Raw genomic sequence first — 18,798 nt, 5'->3', positions numbered from 1 at the left:
GTGTGGACAGCATCTCAACTATTTACCAACGATACTGTGGGCTTACGTAGAAAACCTATTTACGATCATTTAAAAATCGTTCACTTAATTTAAAGTCTGTTGCCTCATTAAATCGAGGGAACGATTTACTAATTATTAACGGTCTAAACATATTTTTTAACCATACGTTGCATGGGTGGTAAAGCACTCCCTCTCCTGTTGTGTAGTTTGAATGACACGGAGGCCGGTGGGGACTTTTATTTTGACACTCGCTCCACTCCTCCCGCCAACCCGCCCATTATTGTTGATTGACGCGCGCTTGTGGTACCGCGTGCACACACCAGATGTGTTGCTAACGAAAATTAAAAACCTCTAAACGCAAAACCTGCAAACTCTTCAATGGAGCTCATAAACCAGCTCATACTGCAGAACCCACAGCTCCTGTACGCCGGGGCCGGTGCGACGGCTGTTGTTACAGGAGGCGCTCTGGTGTACAAATTAGCGAACAGGTATCGGATCTCCGCTAGCCGGGCCTCCGTTATCACGGAGCTAGCCTGGTAGCTGCTAGCTAGCTAACGAAGGCTACAACTGAAAAAGTTCTCCTCTTTCTAAACGAGCTGCTCAGTTGTAGTTTTTCGGGCAGGAGGCGAAGCTTCGTAAACTGTCTATCAGCTAAAGACTAAATGGCGAGCCTGACTAACGCTGGAGATTTGTAGCCTAAGCTTCTTACCCGACCGCTGCCTGTAGGATCTTTCCGTTCCACCTTTAATTCTCAGCGCTGCTGCGCTTGAGTTGAGGCGCACGCGGAGGCTCCTGAATGGAGCCACCGCACGATTTAAGGTGGAACGGACCATTGCAGTAAGAAGCCACATTTAGCCTAGCCTTCCCAGATCAGCTAGCTAGCTAGCTATACATGCATGAGTGATGGCTTTCTGTAGCTTGTCGTTTTTATACGACAGCATAACAAACGGACTGTCTGCATGTAGCTGTATGTCCTGAGGAACCTGCCTGACCGCCCAGCTCCTGGTTTAAACGGAGGAGAGCTTGGCTAGATTTTGCACAATCCTGGGTCAGTCCCTGGTCCCTGTCAAATGCACCACCCCTAGGCAGTAGGGGTAGTGTTAACTGTTTAGCTGCAGAGATCTATTGGTGTGTGCAATTAAATGAAATGGGATGGTCGATTTTGCAACATTGCAGCAGTTTCTTTTGCTTTTTACAGATCCCCTAAAGAAAACATGGCTGGATTTAATAAATAATCTACCTAAACTGAGGAAGCAATTTTTTAAATTAAGTAATCAGTTCATGTCTCTAAATACCTTTTCCACCTAAATACGTAAGTGGTGCCATAGCTTTTCAAGGGAATTAGGTGATTATATTTAGTACAGTGTTACTTACTATGATGATTACTTATAATTACACTCAAAGCTGGTTATGACCGATGAATGGTCTAGTCACTTTACCTTTTTACTGTACCATAGAACTACAAACGGGTTAGGCTACTACCCTGCTTAGTTCATTAATATTCACAAAAAAAAACCCTGATCAATATGTTGTTGTTTTTTCTGTCTGTTCTGTAGGAAGAAACCCACTCATGTTAATGTGAATTGCTGGTTCTGCAATCAAGACACAGAAGTGCCATATGGAAACCGGAACTGCTGGGACTGCCCATACTGTGAGCAGTACAATGGCTTCCAGGAGGTATTGCCTTATTTTAGAATTACAGATAAGTGTAATTTAATTCATTTAAGTTCAAAATGCAATCCTGATTTGTGCATTTGTGCGTTTGTTTTGTCCTATCGTTATAGAATGGTGACTATAACAAACCGATACCGGCGCAATACATGGAGCATCTTAACCATGGAGTGTCAGCTGGTGTTCCTGTGTCGGAGGCGCCCAAGACTCTGCAGTGGGTCAACTGCCAGATGCTGCTCTGCAAGAAGTGCAACACTAACCAGACGCTGAAGATTAAACAGTTGGCTTCATTCACTCCCAGGGAGGAAGTAGGTTTTAATGCTGAACTGACCACCTCTCAGTTAACATGAGTCCTGAGCCGTTCTCAAGTCCAAAGTTAAACTTTTCTTTAACGTTGGCTCTGCTGACAGATTGTTGAACTACAAAGTTGTTTTTCCTGAAGTGTGTCCTGTTGCCTGTACATGTTGGCTGCAGTGTTGAAGTCCTAACTCTTGATAAGAATCTTTAAGAAGGTTAATCTTTAAGAGTGAGTGACTCTCTGGAAAAACAAACCTTTTTTTGGTTTTGTTTATATGAGTCATATTCACCAAACCGTTATGTGGACGTTATACGTCTAAGGGTATCAAACTCTTCCGTTATTGAATCTGACATCAGGGCGAGACTGGAGGTTTATATGTCTAAAGCACATTGTTCAGGATCTCCTGGGGCATGTCTGATATCAAAACGGTGTGCACTGCTTTGCTGCGGTTTCCGGGTTGAATGACATGTTTCGCTGAAATTGTTGTCCAAATGGCAGCAAGATGCAGAGCACACAGTGGGTTCTAGTAAAGTCCTCTACAAATGCAGGTGCTGCTGCTTAGTGTATGCAACAGAGTATTAAAAGGACAACTGATTCAGTTTAAATATGTATTTTACTATGTTTTGTCGGGTTGAACGCAGCCCAGGCCTTGGATTAGGTCTTCTCTGGCTAATGTTAGTCTTGCCCTGATGTTTTTTTTCACCGTGAGGGCATCCTCCTTGCACATCTCCTATAAAAATCACTTTATCTCTATGTTGGTAGAGGCATGTGCTTTGACATCAGATGTGGCATCAGCTGCCTGTAGGTCCTATGATGACATTTTAGGATTGTTGGAGACTTCTTTGCACATGTGGTGGGTCTGCTCTAGGTTTGAACTTGCCAAGATGGTCTAACCTGGCCATGTTGGCAGTTGTTTTACTTGTAAATTATTTTGCAGATGGTGATACATAATTGTTCTGAGATCTTTTTAAATCCCTTTCCTGATTTGTATAATTTTATTGCTTCTGCAGGACAACTATGATGAAGAAATTGAGGTCTACAAACATCACCTTGAGCAGACTTACAAGTTGTGCAGGCCTTGTCAGACTGCAGTGGAGTACTACATCAAGCACCAGAACCGACAGCTGAGGGCTCTGCTCTTCAATCACCAACTCCGGCGCAGTCGTGATGCAGACAAAGCCTTCATTAAGGTGATTAAAGTGTACTAGATCTGTAGTGTACTCAGTTGGCAACTTGACAAATTAGCAGTGCCTAGATAATTCAGAGATGTTTAAATGTTCTGCCGATGTCACAGCCGTGTCCATTCTCCTGACTTTCTAAGTTTAGTCCTTTCACTGCTGGTACAGAGCAATGCTAACCAGTCGCAGGTATTTGTTAGGTCACGTGCACACAAGCTGGGCAATTGACACTCCCTTGCAAAGCCTGCTAATGTGACACTATCACTGAGCCAGCAGCTTAAAAACGTAGTTGTGTTTGCCTATGTTGGCTAAAGAAGTGTTAGCTCTTATTCTCCGAGACTGGCAGAAATCATGTGACAAGGAAGCTGCGTAGCAGGTGATTAATTAAGGGGGAAAATGAAAAAGAGAACAAAGTCCTTGGTGTCTCTACCCAGAACGAACAGGTAGGGTCAGTGTTTCACAGTGAATGTAGCCTCAGTCTTTTAAAGGGCTCACGTCATGAAAAGCAGATTTTCCTCACTTTTTTGCTTTTACCTAGTCCTCCCTTACATCAGTTTGCATTACATAGTTGATTTGGGAGAGACTCTATTTTTATTTTATTGTTTTTGTGATTTCACTACGACCAACACATTTATATCATTATTCAGCATCCAGTAGTTTTCAGTTTTGGATAAAGTCTCTTCTGTTTCAAGTACTCAGATATTTGTTTCTTGCTAGATGTAGCCTTAAATGTCTTTCTACAAAACATTCAGAATAAAATGATTAATGCCTCTGCAATACACTGCTTTTGCCTTATGTTACTGACACTGGACAAGTTCCCCGTTTCACCTCTGTAGTTAGACATATTTTACCTAGTTGCCACACTTCATTTTTAGCATAGATAAATGAGAGTTTGTGATGTAAAGATATACTGAAGGACCTGTTTCTTCTTGCTCGGTTTCTGTCAGGTGCTATGCTGCTGCTCTTCCTTGTAGTTTCAGACTTGCCGTACCAGCTTCGAGCATTTTGGCCATGTACATGCCTACTAATCAGCTTCATTTTTATCTTGTACAGAGCAACTACTCTCTTTCCACACCTGCCTGGTTGGTAGCTCTCCGAACCCTGGCCTTCCTCGCCTGTGCTTTTCTGGTCGCAGTGGCCATTTATGGATCAGGGGATTTATCCTCTCAGCCCAACAGCTCTCAAACTCTGAGCGGAGGTGTCGCCCCACCCAAGCATGCCCTGCAAAATGAAACTGACTCCAAGGCCAACAGCAGCACCAAAACTGTGCAAATGTGGAACGATCTGATGGGCCTTCTTCCAGAGGAGGCTGTAAAGAATGTCAAGCTGATCTGGAAGTCTGGAAGCAACCACCAGATGGCCGTTGCTTCTGTGGGCCTGTTGACTTGCATAACTGGTGTCTTAATGGCAGGGCCGGTCAGGTAAAATGCATTTGCTTTTTTATCACGATGCATTTCTTTTATAGGGGTGCACAATGATTCTAGGGTCATGTATCGTCACTGCTAGACAAATCCTTGTATGTGTCTGACAACGTGAACCTGGCAGTTTTTTGTGTGTATTTTGTGATGAATGGACCAATAGAAATGCTCTAAAAAGACTTTTCCTTCTTCTGAAAAGTTGCCATTTTGGTTTTTGCATAACAGCGACAATATAATAGAGACATGTAGATCACTGTTACTGTCACAGTTTCATGTATTGCTATGTTATTTTCTTGAAGGCTGAGGAGGATTGACGCAGTCGCCTCCTTCCTTTGGCTCCTGGTGTTATGCCTGTACATGGTTGAGTGCTACCTCAAGACCGACACCCCCGATTGGCTAGACAGGATCAAGTTCAGTGCCACCTCCGTGTGCTGCTTGGTTGGATTCGCTGCTGCTGTGGCGACACGGAAGCCCGCGAGTCCAAGAAGAACCAGAGGCCGCAGGTCAGAATTTGAACAGTGATCCTTAAAAACCATTTTAACAGTTGAGCAGGTCACAGAGTTTCTCCTCATTCATGTGTGATATTTGTTTCATTTTACTGTCTTTCTCTTCTCCCTTCCACTGACAAACCTGCTATTCATTTGCCATCAGAATTTCCTTTTTTCCTGTGACTGTCATTATTTTGAGTGTTGTTTTAAGAAATGCCAGTCATAGAAACAGTGGAGACAGGATTCTCACTCATGTAATGTGGTGATGGTTTTGGGATCTGGATTTCTGTGAGTGTTGGGAAGATGTAACTCTAGATCTTAACAGAAGACATAGAGGTGACTAATGCTGAAGAAAGACTTGAGACTGCAGATATTGCTTTGACACATGATACACTACTACTACTGCTTGCACTCCTATTACTGCAATTAAAGCTACTACTAGTCCTATGACCAACACTAATGTATTGTTATATTATTCATTTGCAGAGTAAATACTGTATACCAGTAAAATATGAAAGTTTAAAATATGCTGAACAGTAAAGTAAAACAATAAAATATGCTATATAATAAAAGGCATATTTTAGTTGGAATCTGAAATTCAAAGATCTGAAATGTCCAACCTAACTGTGCAGGAAGGGTTTTACAACAAATTTGCATCTGTTACTAACTAAATATAGCATTTTGCTAGCTGTGAATATTCCATGACGTTGTTGCCTAACCTCTAGTTGACCTCCACTTAAAATTGGAGTTGCTTTGATCCATTTGGTACCAAAGTTAAATTTTTGCTACAGTTCTAATGGGGGTACACCTCCTGCCACAAGAACCCAAGCTTGACTCCGTGATTTCCACATCACTCTACACTATATCACACTACATTTAGTGTGTTTAACTAGATAGATTTCCATTTCATAGGACACCTGAAGCTTCACAAACAAAATAATTCACATTCAAAGTCACTAGGACTGATGCACTTATTTATCTCTCATGAAGGTCTGTTTATTTCAAATAGGTGGGTTACTTTAAGAATGGCCTATTTTGATTTTGAAAGTACCAATGTTGCTCAGGTGGTTTGGATGGCATGGATAAGATGATTCTGGTAACATGACATAAAATGATCTGTCCATTCCTGCTTGCATTATCGGTTCACCTTTTTTTAACCTCTATAATATAAGCCAGTGTTTTTATTATTTATCTTGAGTGATAATGCTGATCAAGTTACTGTAATGCTATTTTTAAAGAGATGGATAACATGATGGTATTTAAATGTTTATGAATTTTATACAAGTAGAATCACAAGTGAGTACAATTGCCTTTTTAGGAGGAACATATTTAATCACATTAAGTATTTTAATGTATTTGTGCTGACTGCAAAAGTGAGTGTGAAACTGTAGCTGGGAAAGTACATCTGTAGAACTGTAGATTTTTGTAGCCTCTACATTAATGTAGCTCTCAAATAACTACATTTGAGCGTTTGTAGTATGTTGCTGTGAAGTTAAAGGTCCAATAAGTAAGCAAATTTTATTTGCTTTATTTATCTTTATTGTAGGGACTGGGATGATGTTTGCTCCCAGTATTGAATATTGCTATGTGCTTTAATAAGTCCCGTCTAATCACTACACAGGTGTATCTTTGAATTTGAATCAATATGAATTACTTATTGGACTTTATATTGTTTTTTGGTCTTGTTAATGTTTTGATAGTAACTACAGTGTTATTGACACAGACTTTCTCTGTCAGCATATTTTTTGTAGATTGTCACTTTATACAGCCTTTGTGAGAAAGAGCTTTCTAAAACTGTCGCTCATTAAATTCAAAACCTAACTGCTACACATTTCTCAAACACAGCAAGCTTTTAGGTTACTGTAACATTAAAACTGTTCTTGTCATTCCTGCCATTAAACTTAAAAGGTTTGTAAGGAGTTTTAAAGCTCTTGTTCACAAAAGGTTTACTCCATCCCTTTCCTTGTAATTAGATGACTTGAAATACAGCAGGCCTTTACCAGCATAATGGCATGTTTGACTTGCTTACAAATGTGATGCATTTACATGTGACTAGTTCATTTGCTTTTGGTACCAAGTATTGTTTGGTTTTTCTGTTCCTTGGGAGGTATTTTATATTTCTTTGTGCCAGCATACATTTGTAGCTGCAGTTCAAGTAAACATTGTAATTGCACTTAGATCTGGTTGGTTATTGTTGATGTAGTTTCAGTAAAATGAATTATGTAGTCAGGATAATTAACCAAAGATTTGATTTGGTCGTCATGCAACCTGAACATTTCCATTCATTTTATAATTAAACATGGCAGTTTTATTCACCATTCCATTAAACTGGTTTTAATGTATCTGAAATAAACATTTAGTGCGAATAAGCTTTAAAAGAAGATGTAAAACACATGCCGGCACTGATGCTGAATTGTTTGGTTTTTGTATGAAGTGAAGTAAAAGAAATGATTGTCAAGGTAAAAACTAGCCGTCCTAATGAACGCTTACTCTTTTTATTATTATTGATTTCCAATCATGTTTTGGGCTGATGTGTGTTATAAGCAAAGAAGCATGATGGAATAAACCTTGTTTTTGTGCTTTTTAAACAATGCTCTTGTACGTTTCACTGATATTGCAAATAAAGCACTGTAAAATGGGAGTTGTGTATACGCCTTTGTCTTTAGATCTTCTTTGAACATGCCTGAATATTTTTTTGTACCAATTAAGACAACCTATCAGCAAGTTCTCCTCGAATATAATATGGAACAAGGATTGGATCATTGTGTGGAAGTTAGAACGTTCAAGGTGGCATCTAAGGTGGCCTGCCATAGAGATTGTGGAGTCTCACTATTGAAGATCACTGTCAAAGAATTCAATGTATATTTACAGTAGATTTTCTCCTACAAAAGGCTTGTGTAAAATGACCGGAACTGAGCGTGTTATAAACCAGTTGTCTTTATCCTCTCTGCTCAAGTTGTACATAATGCAATTTTATTTTTTGTCTTTGACCTTTAAGAGTATAAACAGAAAGCGACAGTCTGAGGTAAGGAGCTGCAGAGGTCTGGAACGGACTCCTCATGTCTTCGTCTGTTTTAGGTATCTGTCCGGCAGTTCTGTTGGAATCTGCTACAGTGGTCAGGCTTCCTTGCTGTCTGGATCCTCCTCTTTCATCCCTACACCTCCCCCAAACCTGCCACAGCTTCTCGCCCACCAACACAGCCACAAAGCCCGCAAAGCTTCCCCTTCCTCCCTGCCGGGCCGTCTCAACAGAGCCCTCTCTCTGGGCACCATCCCCTCTCTTGCCCGAACAGGTGAGAGTGCCATTGCTCTTTTTTTCTTTTCCCTAAAAATCCACTTGTCTTTTACATTTTTTACATAACTACCTTTTACACCACTGTCAATTACTCCAGATGCAGTAGATCAGTCAAGACATGTTTGGTATCTGAAATTAGCTTTTTTTTTTTTTTTTTTTTTTTTTTTTTTTTTTTAATTGGATGTTGCTAACAAACACTTGCCAATCTCCTCTGTAACTGTAACCAAGGACATCTCCACTCCACTCAAAATGCATCCAATTTATTTGTTTTCTGTATGCAATACAGACCGAATTCACATAACCGAATGGTGGGGCAGCCGTTTCAGGGTTGGCTTACATGTCTTTTTAATAAAAAGTCCATTGTTGGTTAGCAGCTTCAGCCTAACATCTCATATTTTAAAGTAAAGAAGCACATTTTAGGTACCAGACATGTAATGGCTGATCAACTGCATTTGGGTGAGTAAACATTTACTAAAATAAACTAAACTGTTTTCCCCTTTCCTTGAAAAAGGTATATCCAAAGTTAGTGTCTTTTTAGCTTTGCATTGCCGCTCATTATAGGGTAACTGCAAGTATTGTTTTTGTTTGTATTAATGTGTTAAAAGTATTGTGAGAATATTTAAGTATCATTACACCCCCATTTTTGTAAGGGCTTTATAGAATGTACACTAGTGGACAAACGTATTGGGACACATTCTAGTTAAACACATTCATTTGATTTAAAATTTATTGATTGTTGGTAAGTCTACTCTCCAGGGAAGGCTTTCTACCAGATTTTAAAGCATTGCTGTTAGGATTTGATCTAAGAACTGAAGAGTTAGTGAGGTCAGCATGTTTGATGATAATCCCAAACTCCCCTCATTCCAGAGAACATGGTTCCTTCTCCACAGCTCAATACCCCTCTAGCAGCCCACAACTGGCATTAGGCATGGTATTTCTGTGCTGATGCAGAATTCATTTTCTTTCTTTTTTTTTAACACATGTGCCCATACGGAGAGACAAACATTTATTAAATGCAGAACTTTTGGACTGAATCAATCTGGTTTAAGATTATGGATAACGTTTAATATTTACTTCTCCTGGATTACAAATGCTGTGAAATACATAAAATGCAAACATATAGCACAGAATCGCTCAAATATTCTGTTCTTTTGAAACTAAAGTAGTAAATACAATAACAATATTGGTTTAAAATATCCACTAATGTTAAACCTATGTCTCACAATGTTTTTCGTTTTCTTTAAATTAAATCAATTGGCAATTCATTTATAACTCAACAAAAGTAAATATTAAAGTTCTCCATGATCTTAAACAGGTTGATATAGTTCCATGTTCTGTAATATATAAATGTTTATGTCCTTATCTGCAGATATGTCTATTAATATTGACAAAAAAAATAATATAAGCACTAAAGTTAAGCACTACATTTAAGACAGTCCAGCCCAGAGTGGTGCTTGTTTTACTTACTGATGGTCTTGTTGACTGGTACGTCTGAGAGGCCTATTGTGTGAGACCTTTCCATGAATTAGGAGAAGAAGTGGTCAATCAGCAGGGTTTTGTACCATGTTCTTTATATAGGCCTTGGGCTTTGGCCCAAGTTGCGAGAGGAGCAGCCTCATGTGCTGTCATGCAGAACTTGTGAGGAGATGATGGGAACATTTATGGGTCAGTGATCGTATGAACAGAACAGTGAACCTGCCTCAGTCGTCACTTCAGGTGTTGCCGCACCTACCAGTGGAATTTTACGATCTGTCAAAGAGACAGGGTGAGCAGAAAGGTCTCTCTTGTGTTACCTGCATGATATAGGGGTTTTCCCCAGCAGTAATGGAATGGCTTGTGGGTTACAGGAAGCTACCTTTTTGTTGTATTTGTTGTGAAAAAAAAAGATTGCGCCCTCAACTCCTGTATGTCTCTTCATTTAAGCATGAATGCACTCTGCTGTGATTCATGGGTGAACTGCACTGCTGCATTTGTCGACATTCTGGTTTTCTGTTCTGTTTCAGTGGTTGACTTAGTTTCAGTGTTCAGTGTGTTTCAGTAGTAAAGCAGGAAAGCAGAAAAGCTCTGCAGCACACTCTGGCTGCTCAAAGCCATTAAAAGCCAGGGACAGGACCAGTCTTAGGGAGTGGTATTGAAATGACTGTTATGCCTTGGCTGATGGAGTATGGTTTGTTTCATGTTGGGATCCTCAGATGAGACCATGGCAAACTACCCTCTCCTGTAATCAGGCCCAGCAGGTGTGTTAGAGGAGCCACTTGCTGCCTTTTGTCACACTGAATAGCGCTTTTAATTCAAAATCTGACGGGCCACCGTTTGTGCAGTCTCTAATAGTGGTGTGGTTAGTTGGGTGGCAGCGTTTGAGTTAAAACAAAGGTGGAATAAGGGTTTGAAAAATGATGATAATAGAAGTGTCTAGTAAAGGTCAATATTTTTGAATTATTTCTGTTGAAATTAATGCATTTAAATGGAGTGGTTAATTATTCAAATACTAGTTGCAGGTATCAGTTAAAGCAATTGGCAGTTTTTATTGTATGAAGAGGAACAGTCTAAAATATTATGACTGAACAGGCTGTTGCAGTGCATTTTATACCTTTTTGTGGTGCTTTCTTCTATTTCACATGGTATTCCCCAATTTAGTCATGTCTGATCCTGTGATTACAAAACAAACTAGGGGTTATAAAGGTACGTGTATTTGCACCTGTATGCACCTATTTGCATGCTGTCACTCAGAGAACTACATGGTACATACTATTAATATAAATGTGCACATACCTCCCAGAAACCTTAGATGCTCATTTTACTCTGTTATTTCTCACCTTTTGGATTTGAAATTATTTCACAAATGTTTGTCACATTTGTTTATCACATTTTATGTACATTTTAGATATATGTTTATCATAATTTAAAACAAAAAATGTAAAAGAAAACACTAGTCATGCATTTTCTGGTTTTAGTCATGCATTTAATTAACATCCAAAATTATGGAAGGAATATAAACGTTTTTGTTCGTTTTTTTTTCTTCGAATATATTTGGAATTTATTTAATGTTGACAATTTCACTGACCTCTGTTTAATTAGACAAATATAGTGCAGTGTGTACATGCATATTGAAACGTCAACCAAAATGATTGACAAAAAGAAATCAGTAATACATCAACTCGGTCATGGTGTCTGGGAATAAATGATGGATTCAGGATGTACCTCAGAATTCAGTTTAAAACTTTAAGACCTCTTTAAAAAAAAAAAAAAAAAAAAAAAAAAAGTTTGACTAGTCACTGTGCTGAATATACACTTGCTCTGTTTATTACTCCATATTGTAATACGTATAAGATCTGAGACCTCTGTCTGGCTGACGCCTAGCTTGGCCAAACTCCATTAGCTTTCTGCAAGATCAGCTACACACTGACTAAACATTTCTGAATCACTCATCTCTCGTCAGAAGGCCATGTTTTTTTTATAATACACAATTTTTAACAAGTCTTGAGAGTTTTCTTTCATCGTCCACCTATGCGCCGTCTGCAGTGATATTGACTGATATAGTTGGGGTACTGTCAGCACCTGTTTGAGTGGAGAAAGATATTTCTGGAATGAGTTCAGCAGGTTCCTGAGACTCCTAAACAGCTGGCGCTACCCAATGCTAATTGCATTGCAGATATTCCAAACGTATTTGGGTCTTTTATTTTTGTCCCTTTGTTTTGTTTTTCTCTCTTCAAGCTTTACAGAACTGTTTAGGCCATTGTTCTACTGTACTTAGGAACCACCCTAGAAGTCCTAATGCTCTGGTGTTGGCTTGGAGCCCTCCAGGTGTTGGAGGGGATTACTTTCGCACTCTTTATGCAGCTGTGCTGACCCATTAAGAAGCAGCCTTTTTCACTGACACACCAGAATTCCAGCTGACACTGTTTCATAAAATACTAGGCTTTTACAGCAAAGCAGGGAAACAATAGCTCCATTCAGAGCAATCCAAACCGAAGTATTCTCCTCCCTAAAATGACCAGAACTTTGAAAAATAAACATAGTAAGAATCATCCACACCATTATACTGTTAGGCTGATGGGATGCCCAAAACCTGCGATGTTATAGGGATAGTTTTGCTTGTAGTCTAAGGACTTTATGCTTTCTACATTTACACTTTTAAAAAACAAAGGTACTACAGAGTAATTTGAGCGATGCTGTAATAAAGATAATAAAGATCATATATTTTGTTTGTGTGTGTATTCACAAACTTGCTTCTTTATTGAACCAAAATTGGTTCTTCTATGGCATCACTCAAAGAACCCTTTGTAGCAGTATTCATTTTAAGAGTACAGCCCCTAAACAGTGTTTTACCTGGACACACATACTGGCCATAAAAGTCCTGGTAAACATGTCCAACAAGTCCCTTGTTATGTACAAAACGATTTTGACTCTGACTTATATTCATCTGAGAGGACTCACACTTGCAGTTTTTCCTTTCTGTGCTCATAGATTCTGGCTTCCTCTTCAGTGGTAGTAGGCCGTCCTCACAGTGCAAAGACTCTCCACCTTCAGGTAACTAGCAGTGATGCTCAGTGAAGCTGTAATAAATGGAAATATGTTTGCTGTAGGTATTTACATACATGTAAATAAATGTGCAGTACTTGTTTAAATGACCACATAAAATGCATTTTATCATATATTAAAGTGACCATTAATGAACAGTGAAATATATTATATATAATATTATATATAAATATATTATTATTATTATTATTATTATTATTATTATTATCCCCCCCCCCAATATATGTTTAGATTACTACTCTCTGAAATCTGGAAGTCGGCCTTCCTCCCCTGGCCCCTCCCCAACCCCTTCAGTGGCAGGTTCAGTCACATCCACCTCCAGCTCGGCCAGGCAGCGTCGGCCTCTCATCAGCCCAGCGCGGCTGAACATCAGCGGGCAGAAGCTTCAGCTTTTCTCTTCGCCTTCAGAGTCTATGAACCTGGCTCCACCGCCACCCTGTGTATCAGAACCAAGCCACCTCCCAAGCAGAGCTTTCATGCCAGATGTTCCTCACTTTCCCTCACAAAATCATGGTAAATATTACTGCAACTGTTATTTACATATATTTATATACAATATCTTGTTTAATACAGTACATAAATATTCTTTTTCCAGTGTTCCTGTTTAACATGGTACTTGAATACCTTCCCTCACACACACACACACACATACACACAATCTATGACTTTATGCAAATAAACTTTAAACTTTAAAATATTTAAACTTGTTCGCCAAGCCAATGATAACAAATTTACAATGTATATATTTTAACTAAACTATTTCTATATACATTAATAATATCAATAATGATTTGACTACACTAATTTATTTGTTGGAAAATGTTGGAACTTTAGATTTTTTTTGAATGGCTGCTCAAGGTTACTTTTACATAGGCTTAAGTTTATCTTGTTAATTATTTTCAGAATTGGGTTCGATATTTGATGACGCAAGTGTTTTTGAGCATAACGAAAAGAAAATGGGCAGCTCTTCAGGGTCGTCCAACTGCCATGTGGACACTACAACAGGGAATGAAAATGACAGCAAATCTAACTGGAAAGGTGAGGACCACATGTAGTAGGAGAAACCCTGTCAATGTTTAGAACATTTGGACCAATTATCTGGTCCTCCACCATTGTTTGCCACTTTATTAGATGGTAAAATGCTTTTGTGTGCATGTTGTCCAGTTTTATCCACCAAGTTCTGTTCTGATTGCAGGTCATGTTGGTCGGTCTCTGTGGCCAGGTCTGCTGTTTGCCAGCTTGACTGCCAACCTAACCTTTATTTCATTTTATCTGTATTACAACTGGAGATGAGGAGGTGCTCTAGGATCAGAATCTTCCCGTTTCTGGACCTGAGGAGCATTAACACTACTGGTAGCGGATTTTTGCTGCTTGTCTTTTGATCCACAGAATTAATCTTTTGGCATGTTTGGTCAGGTTTTGTGAACTCTTTATTAGCTGATATGAAATGCCACTTCTGCACACAGACAGAAGCAGCCATCCCAACATGCCCTAAAACACTGCAGATGTCTGTTCTTTAAGATTTTAGGAACATGTTTTGTTTAATTGAAGAGAATCGTGTTGTCTGATCTACCTTACTTGAGCATTCATGTAGATGCTTGATGGAGTGATGGTATGCTGTAAAATAAGACGTTTAAACATCTCCCATCAGGTGTAATATTGCAAGGCTTTAAGAGGAGTGTTATAATGTGAAATTACATGGTGCTATTGTCTGTATGATTGTGCTCATACTTATCTGCTGTCAGCATTGTCCCGGTGTAAAGGTAAGACCAAGGTATTAGTTGCAGCCATCTCTTCAGGTCATAATGTCATGTAATTCTGACTGTACCTGTGAACTTTGGTAACTATAGCCAATTTGTTCTTTACATTTTGTACCTGGTGAGAATATAAACATGCTAATTGCCAAATACCAAATTTGTAGAAAGATGTAAATGATGTACAAGGGTGTTAATCACCATTTATAGGTGTTCTGAGATTGTTTTGTGTCTTTTATGACTGTTCTTCTATTTCCATGAAACAGATGCACACATTTGATACAGATATGTTTATAGAAACCAAAACTAATCAATGTTTTTGTTTTCTAGTTCATATTTTACACATTTGCTTTCAGTTGAAATGCAAACACTAAGCTGAAAATGTTAAGTATTTCTTAAATACTTAATGAGCAACTTGATCTAATTATCTTAGTTGAAAAGACATTCAGGCTCAGAGTCACAAAGTAAATGTGTGCTGTGTGTTTTTGCTGCAGAATTTATATTTTTAAAGATAATGCTGAAGCTGTACTTTAGATTCAAGCATTTTCTTTCTGGTTTTCAATGCAATGCAGTTCTGCTTCTCAGTATACAGAAAATGTCTTAACTAGGACCTTAAGCCGTAACCTGCAAAGTGTGTACAGTGTATTTAGTCAATTGTGAATGTGTATTTATTGGTATGTATAGTGAAAACACTGGCAAGTATGAATGACAAGTCAGGGGTCAGGTAGAAACAAATGTAAATACACTCCATGTAAATAAAACATTCCCACAGAAAAAAGGTACAGTGTATAAAGCATGTTTGTTTCTGGGTTCTGGGCTTAATTTTGCATTCTCTTTGCATATAATACACACTGTAGAATGGTGGACTACTGTTGTAAGGTTCACTATGTATTAATTGAAATGTATTTGTTATATTTTGTATTATTCTTTTAATATACAGATAGAAGTCTGTTACGTATAAAATAAGGATAAATAGTGGGATAATTAGTTCTACAGGCAAATTGCTGTAATGCTGTTTATATAGTATGATAAATTATTTGCAGTGAGCATGTGGCATGTGGCAAATTACTTGCAGTCAGTTTCATGTGTTTCCACTTATTTTGACTCTTCACAATTTCTCTTTGTCTATCTATAAAATGCTGTAAAAAACAAAAACAAAAAAAACAACAACAACAAAACAACACATTACCGTCACTGTCATAAACCTCATATCTCCAAAACAGGAAATTCCAGGAGAAGGAAAAACCTTTAATGGAGGTCAGTGTAAACAAGATTTTATTCAGATGTATCTTATTAAAGTAATAATTTTGGACTATTTCTATTGATGTATTCATCATGAAGTAAATGAATTGAACTGTAAAGAACACCTGCCATATTCACAGATTATCAAAAAGTGAAAATTTGAGACACACTCCTGCATTTTATTATTAAATGAATGTGTGGTTCTGAACCTGTCCCTATTTCCCTATGACTGCTTCAGAGCAGACAGTGTGTCTCCTGAGCCTTGGCGATAGGTATCGCTCCCTTTCCCCACAGCCCGATTCTTTCATGCACGGCTGCAGAGAGAGTGGGTGGTTCTTTCTGTGCTACTACAGACCAACAGTAGCCACACAGTTCCCCTCAATAGGTCATACTAATGGAACTGCGTATGATGCACAGTGTAATGAACGTATAGCCTTGTTATTCAGTGGTTAATTTTGGGCTTGCTTGCCAGCCTAACACTTTTTCCATATTTTGTGGTAGGGTAGCAGGTTAGGTTAGAGAATATAGAGGATAATTAACATCCACCTGGCAATGACCTCAAAAATCCCTTCATGTACTGAATTCTGGGGCTGGCTATATATATATATATATATATATATATATATATATATATATATATATATATATATATATATATATATATATATATATATATAAATAGAATAAAGCTCAGAAATGAGAAGTGTCCACAGCAGCAAAACGGTCCAGATGCTGTGGACATCAGAACAGGATGGTACGGGAATTAGGAGCACAGTGTGAACACCTACAACAGAGCTGAGGAAACAGGTTATTCAAAGTATAACTAGAAAACTGTAAAATGTCAAAATAGCATCAATACAGTCGTCATACATAAAGACGGCAGGCTGCTAGGTGCTAAAAGTCGAGGGTCTCTGGCACTGCTTTAGTCATGTTAGTTACTATATTAGACCTGTTCCTAATGCTAACTATGAGGAGACGTCCCCAGACCACCCTAGTAAAGTCTTGCCCCCCTCATATGTAAATCTGTAGTGATGCCCCTGGATTAAAAGCTTGTGACTTAGACTCCAGTGTCTACAGGAGAGTCTCCAGTGCATTTTCCATCACACAGACCACTGAAATGTGGTCTCTTAAAATAATGATATATACCTTCATTCAGGGAGCGCTGAGGAACATTTTAACCCCCCAAAACTCGTCTAGTACCAGACGCCCCAGGACTAAACAAAAGGGGGTCGCAGGTGGGTCATCAATCAGGACCCCAAAGCTTTCATAACATCTGTCCTTTTAAGTGTCAGACATCTGAAGCAGCGCCTGATTAGCAGCGCCCTCGTTTCTCCATTGATGTCTGCGGTGTGTTCGCTGCGTTGGGCGCTGCATATCAAAAAGTTTACATTTTTGCGCAGCATACAGACAAAACAGGTGTTCACCCCCACACCCCCACACCCCCCAAACTGACCCACCCCATCACGAGAACTTTCGACCTGAGAAAGTTTTCGTGGGAAGCGTTCATTGTAGAGGGTGGAGTTCACAAAAACACCCCCACACACACTCCTACACACACCTGGACGGCTGTGCCTCGAGCCTGCTTGTTTCGCTGAGAGGAGCCTGACACACTTTCCAGCCGGTCTGTCCATCCAGGGGTCTGGAGATCCATCAGAGGGCGAGTATGGAGGAGTGTAGCAGAAGTGGTGGAGACCCTGTTGAGCTCCAGGAGCTCCAGGAGCTCCGGCACTTCCAGCACCAGTCCGAGCCTGACCAGGAGGTCTCTCTGGACACCGTATCGACCAGCAGCAAGGCTGAGAAACCTCCCTACTCGTACGTGGCCCTGATCGCCATGGCCATCCGCGAGAGCGCGGAGAGGAAACTGACCCTCAACGGCATCTACCAGTTCATCGTGTCCAGATTCCCTTATTACGAGAGGAACAAGAAGGGCTGGCAGAACAGCATCCGCCACAACCTGAGCCTCAATGAGTGCTTCGTTAAGGTGCCTCGCGATGGAGGTGGAGGCGGAGGTGGAGGTGGTGAGGGCGCAGGGGGGGACAGGAAAGGCAACTTTTGGACACTGGATCCCGCCTTCGAGGACATGTTCGAGCAGGGGAACTACAGGCGCAGGAGAAGAGTCAGGAGAGCCCCGCGCCCCCCAGCATCGCCCTGCTGGCCTCAGCCCTGCGCGCTCCCGCTCTACGACCTGCAGCCGCACCACCACCAGCAGCAGCAGCAGCAACAGCAGCAGCAGCAACACGGGAGCAGCCGGGCTGACTCTCCTCTCTGTTATTACCCCGCTGGAGGACCCCTGTTCCCCTTTTACCCTGTGCACCCTCTGCATACTCTACCTTCGCCCTACGGCCACTACCAGCGGCATCAGTGCGCCCCGTTGCCCGACAGCGCCCCTCATCTGCAGTACGAGTACAGCCTGGAGCACTCGTTCCAGTGAGGGCGTTAGGACGGGCGTTAGGACGGGCGTTAGGACGGGCGTTAGGACAGACATAAATGAGGTTCGGAGGTGGTTTTGGAGGGGTAACGGATATGTAGCAGGTCGGTAAAGCTGGAACACATTATTTCTCATTGATCTCCATTCATTTAAGGTACTACCACCAACTGAGTGTGTGTCTTTAAAGGTGTAGTTCATCCAACAAAAAAAAAAAAAAAAGAACTTCACCCAGTCGTCCTCTTATCCTAAGACATGTTTGGTCTCTGGTGTTTGCTTCTGTAGTTCAGACTAAGGTATGTACAACACAGGAGACGTTGGGTGACATAGACGTACATTGTCTTTCTAGCCATAGTAGTTTCATTCAGTCCCAGTGCAGAAATAAAGAAGCACATGTCAGACACCAAACATGTCTTATCAGAGCAGCTCCATTCAGGAGAGAGGGTGGCTGACTAAATTAGAATGTCCTCTGAACCATCCCTTTATT

General features: G+C 40.1%; 1 protein-coding gene across 3 annotated transcripts; it reads left to right on the top strand.

Annotated features, from left to right (window-relative positions):
* Positions 1-297: 297 nt before the first annotated feature.
* On the top strand, positions 298-15,422 carry tmem201 (transmembrane protein 201). 3 transcript variants are annotated; one of them, XM_072697381.1, is made up of 11 exons: positions 298-488; positions 1,557-1,677; positions 1,785-1,979; positions 2,980-3,159; positions 4,201-4,568; positions 4,865-5,068; positions 8,132-8,346; positions 12,816-12,878; positions 13,185-13,403; positions 13,794-13,928; positions 14,086-15,422. In XM_072697381.1, the coding sequence occupies exons 1-11, from the start codon at positions 379-381 to the stop codon at positions 14,181-14,183; spliced, it is 1,908 nt and encodes a 635-aa protein (XP_072553482.1). In that variant the 5' UTR covers positions 298-378; the 3' UTR covers positions 14,184-15,422. The 3 variants fall into 3 exon arrangements, with proteins under 3 accessions (XP_072553482.1, XP_072553481.1, XP_072553483.1); XM_072697380.1 differs by having other exon boundaries at positions 13,122-13,403; XM_072697382.1 differs by lacking the exons at positions 8,132-8,346; positions 12,816-12,878; positions 13,185-13,403; positions 13,794-13,928; positions 14,086-15,422 and having other exon boundaries at positions 4,865-7,686.
* Positions 15,423-18,798: the final 3,376 nt, after the last annotated feature.

Source organism: Salminus brasiliensis, chromosome 14 (genome assembly GCF_030463535.1).
Source record: "Salminus brasiliensis chromosome 14, fSalBra1.hap2, whole genome shotgun sequence".
NCBI classification, from domain to species: domain Eukaryota; kingdom Metazoa; phylum Chordata; class Actinopteri; order Characiformes; family Bryconidae; genus Salminus; species Salminus brasiliensis.
This window is presented reverse-complemented; position numbering and strand designations above follow the sequence as displayed.

Coding starts and splice junctions, on each gene's coding strand:
- tmem201 (XM_072697380.1), top strand. CDS start 379: ATGGAGCTCATAAACCAGCTCATACTGCAGAACCCACAGCTCCTGTAC. Junction 1,678..1,784: donor AGTACAATGGCTTCCAGGAG/GTATTGCCTTAT, acceptor CTATCGTTATAG/AATGGTGACTATAACAAACC. Junction 13,404..13,793: donor CTTTCCCTCACAAAATCATG/GTAAATATTACT, acceptor AATTATTTTCAG/AATTGGGTTCGATATTTGAT.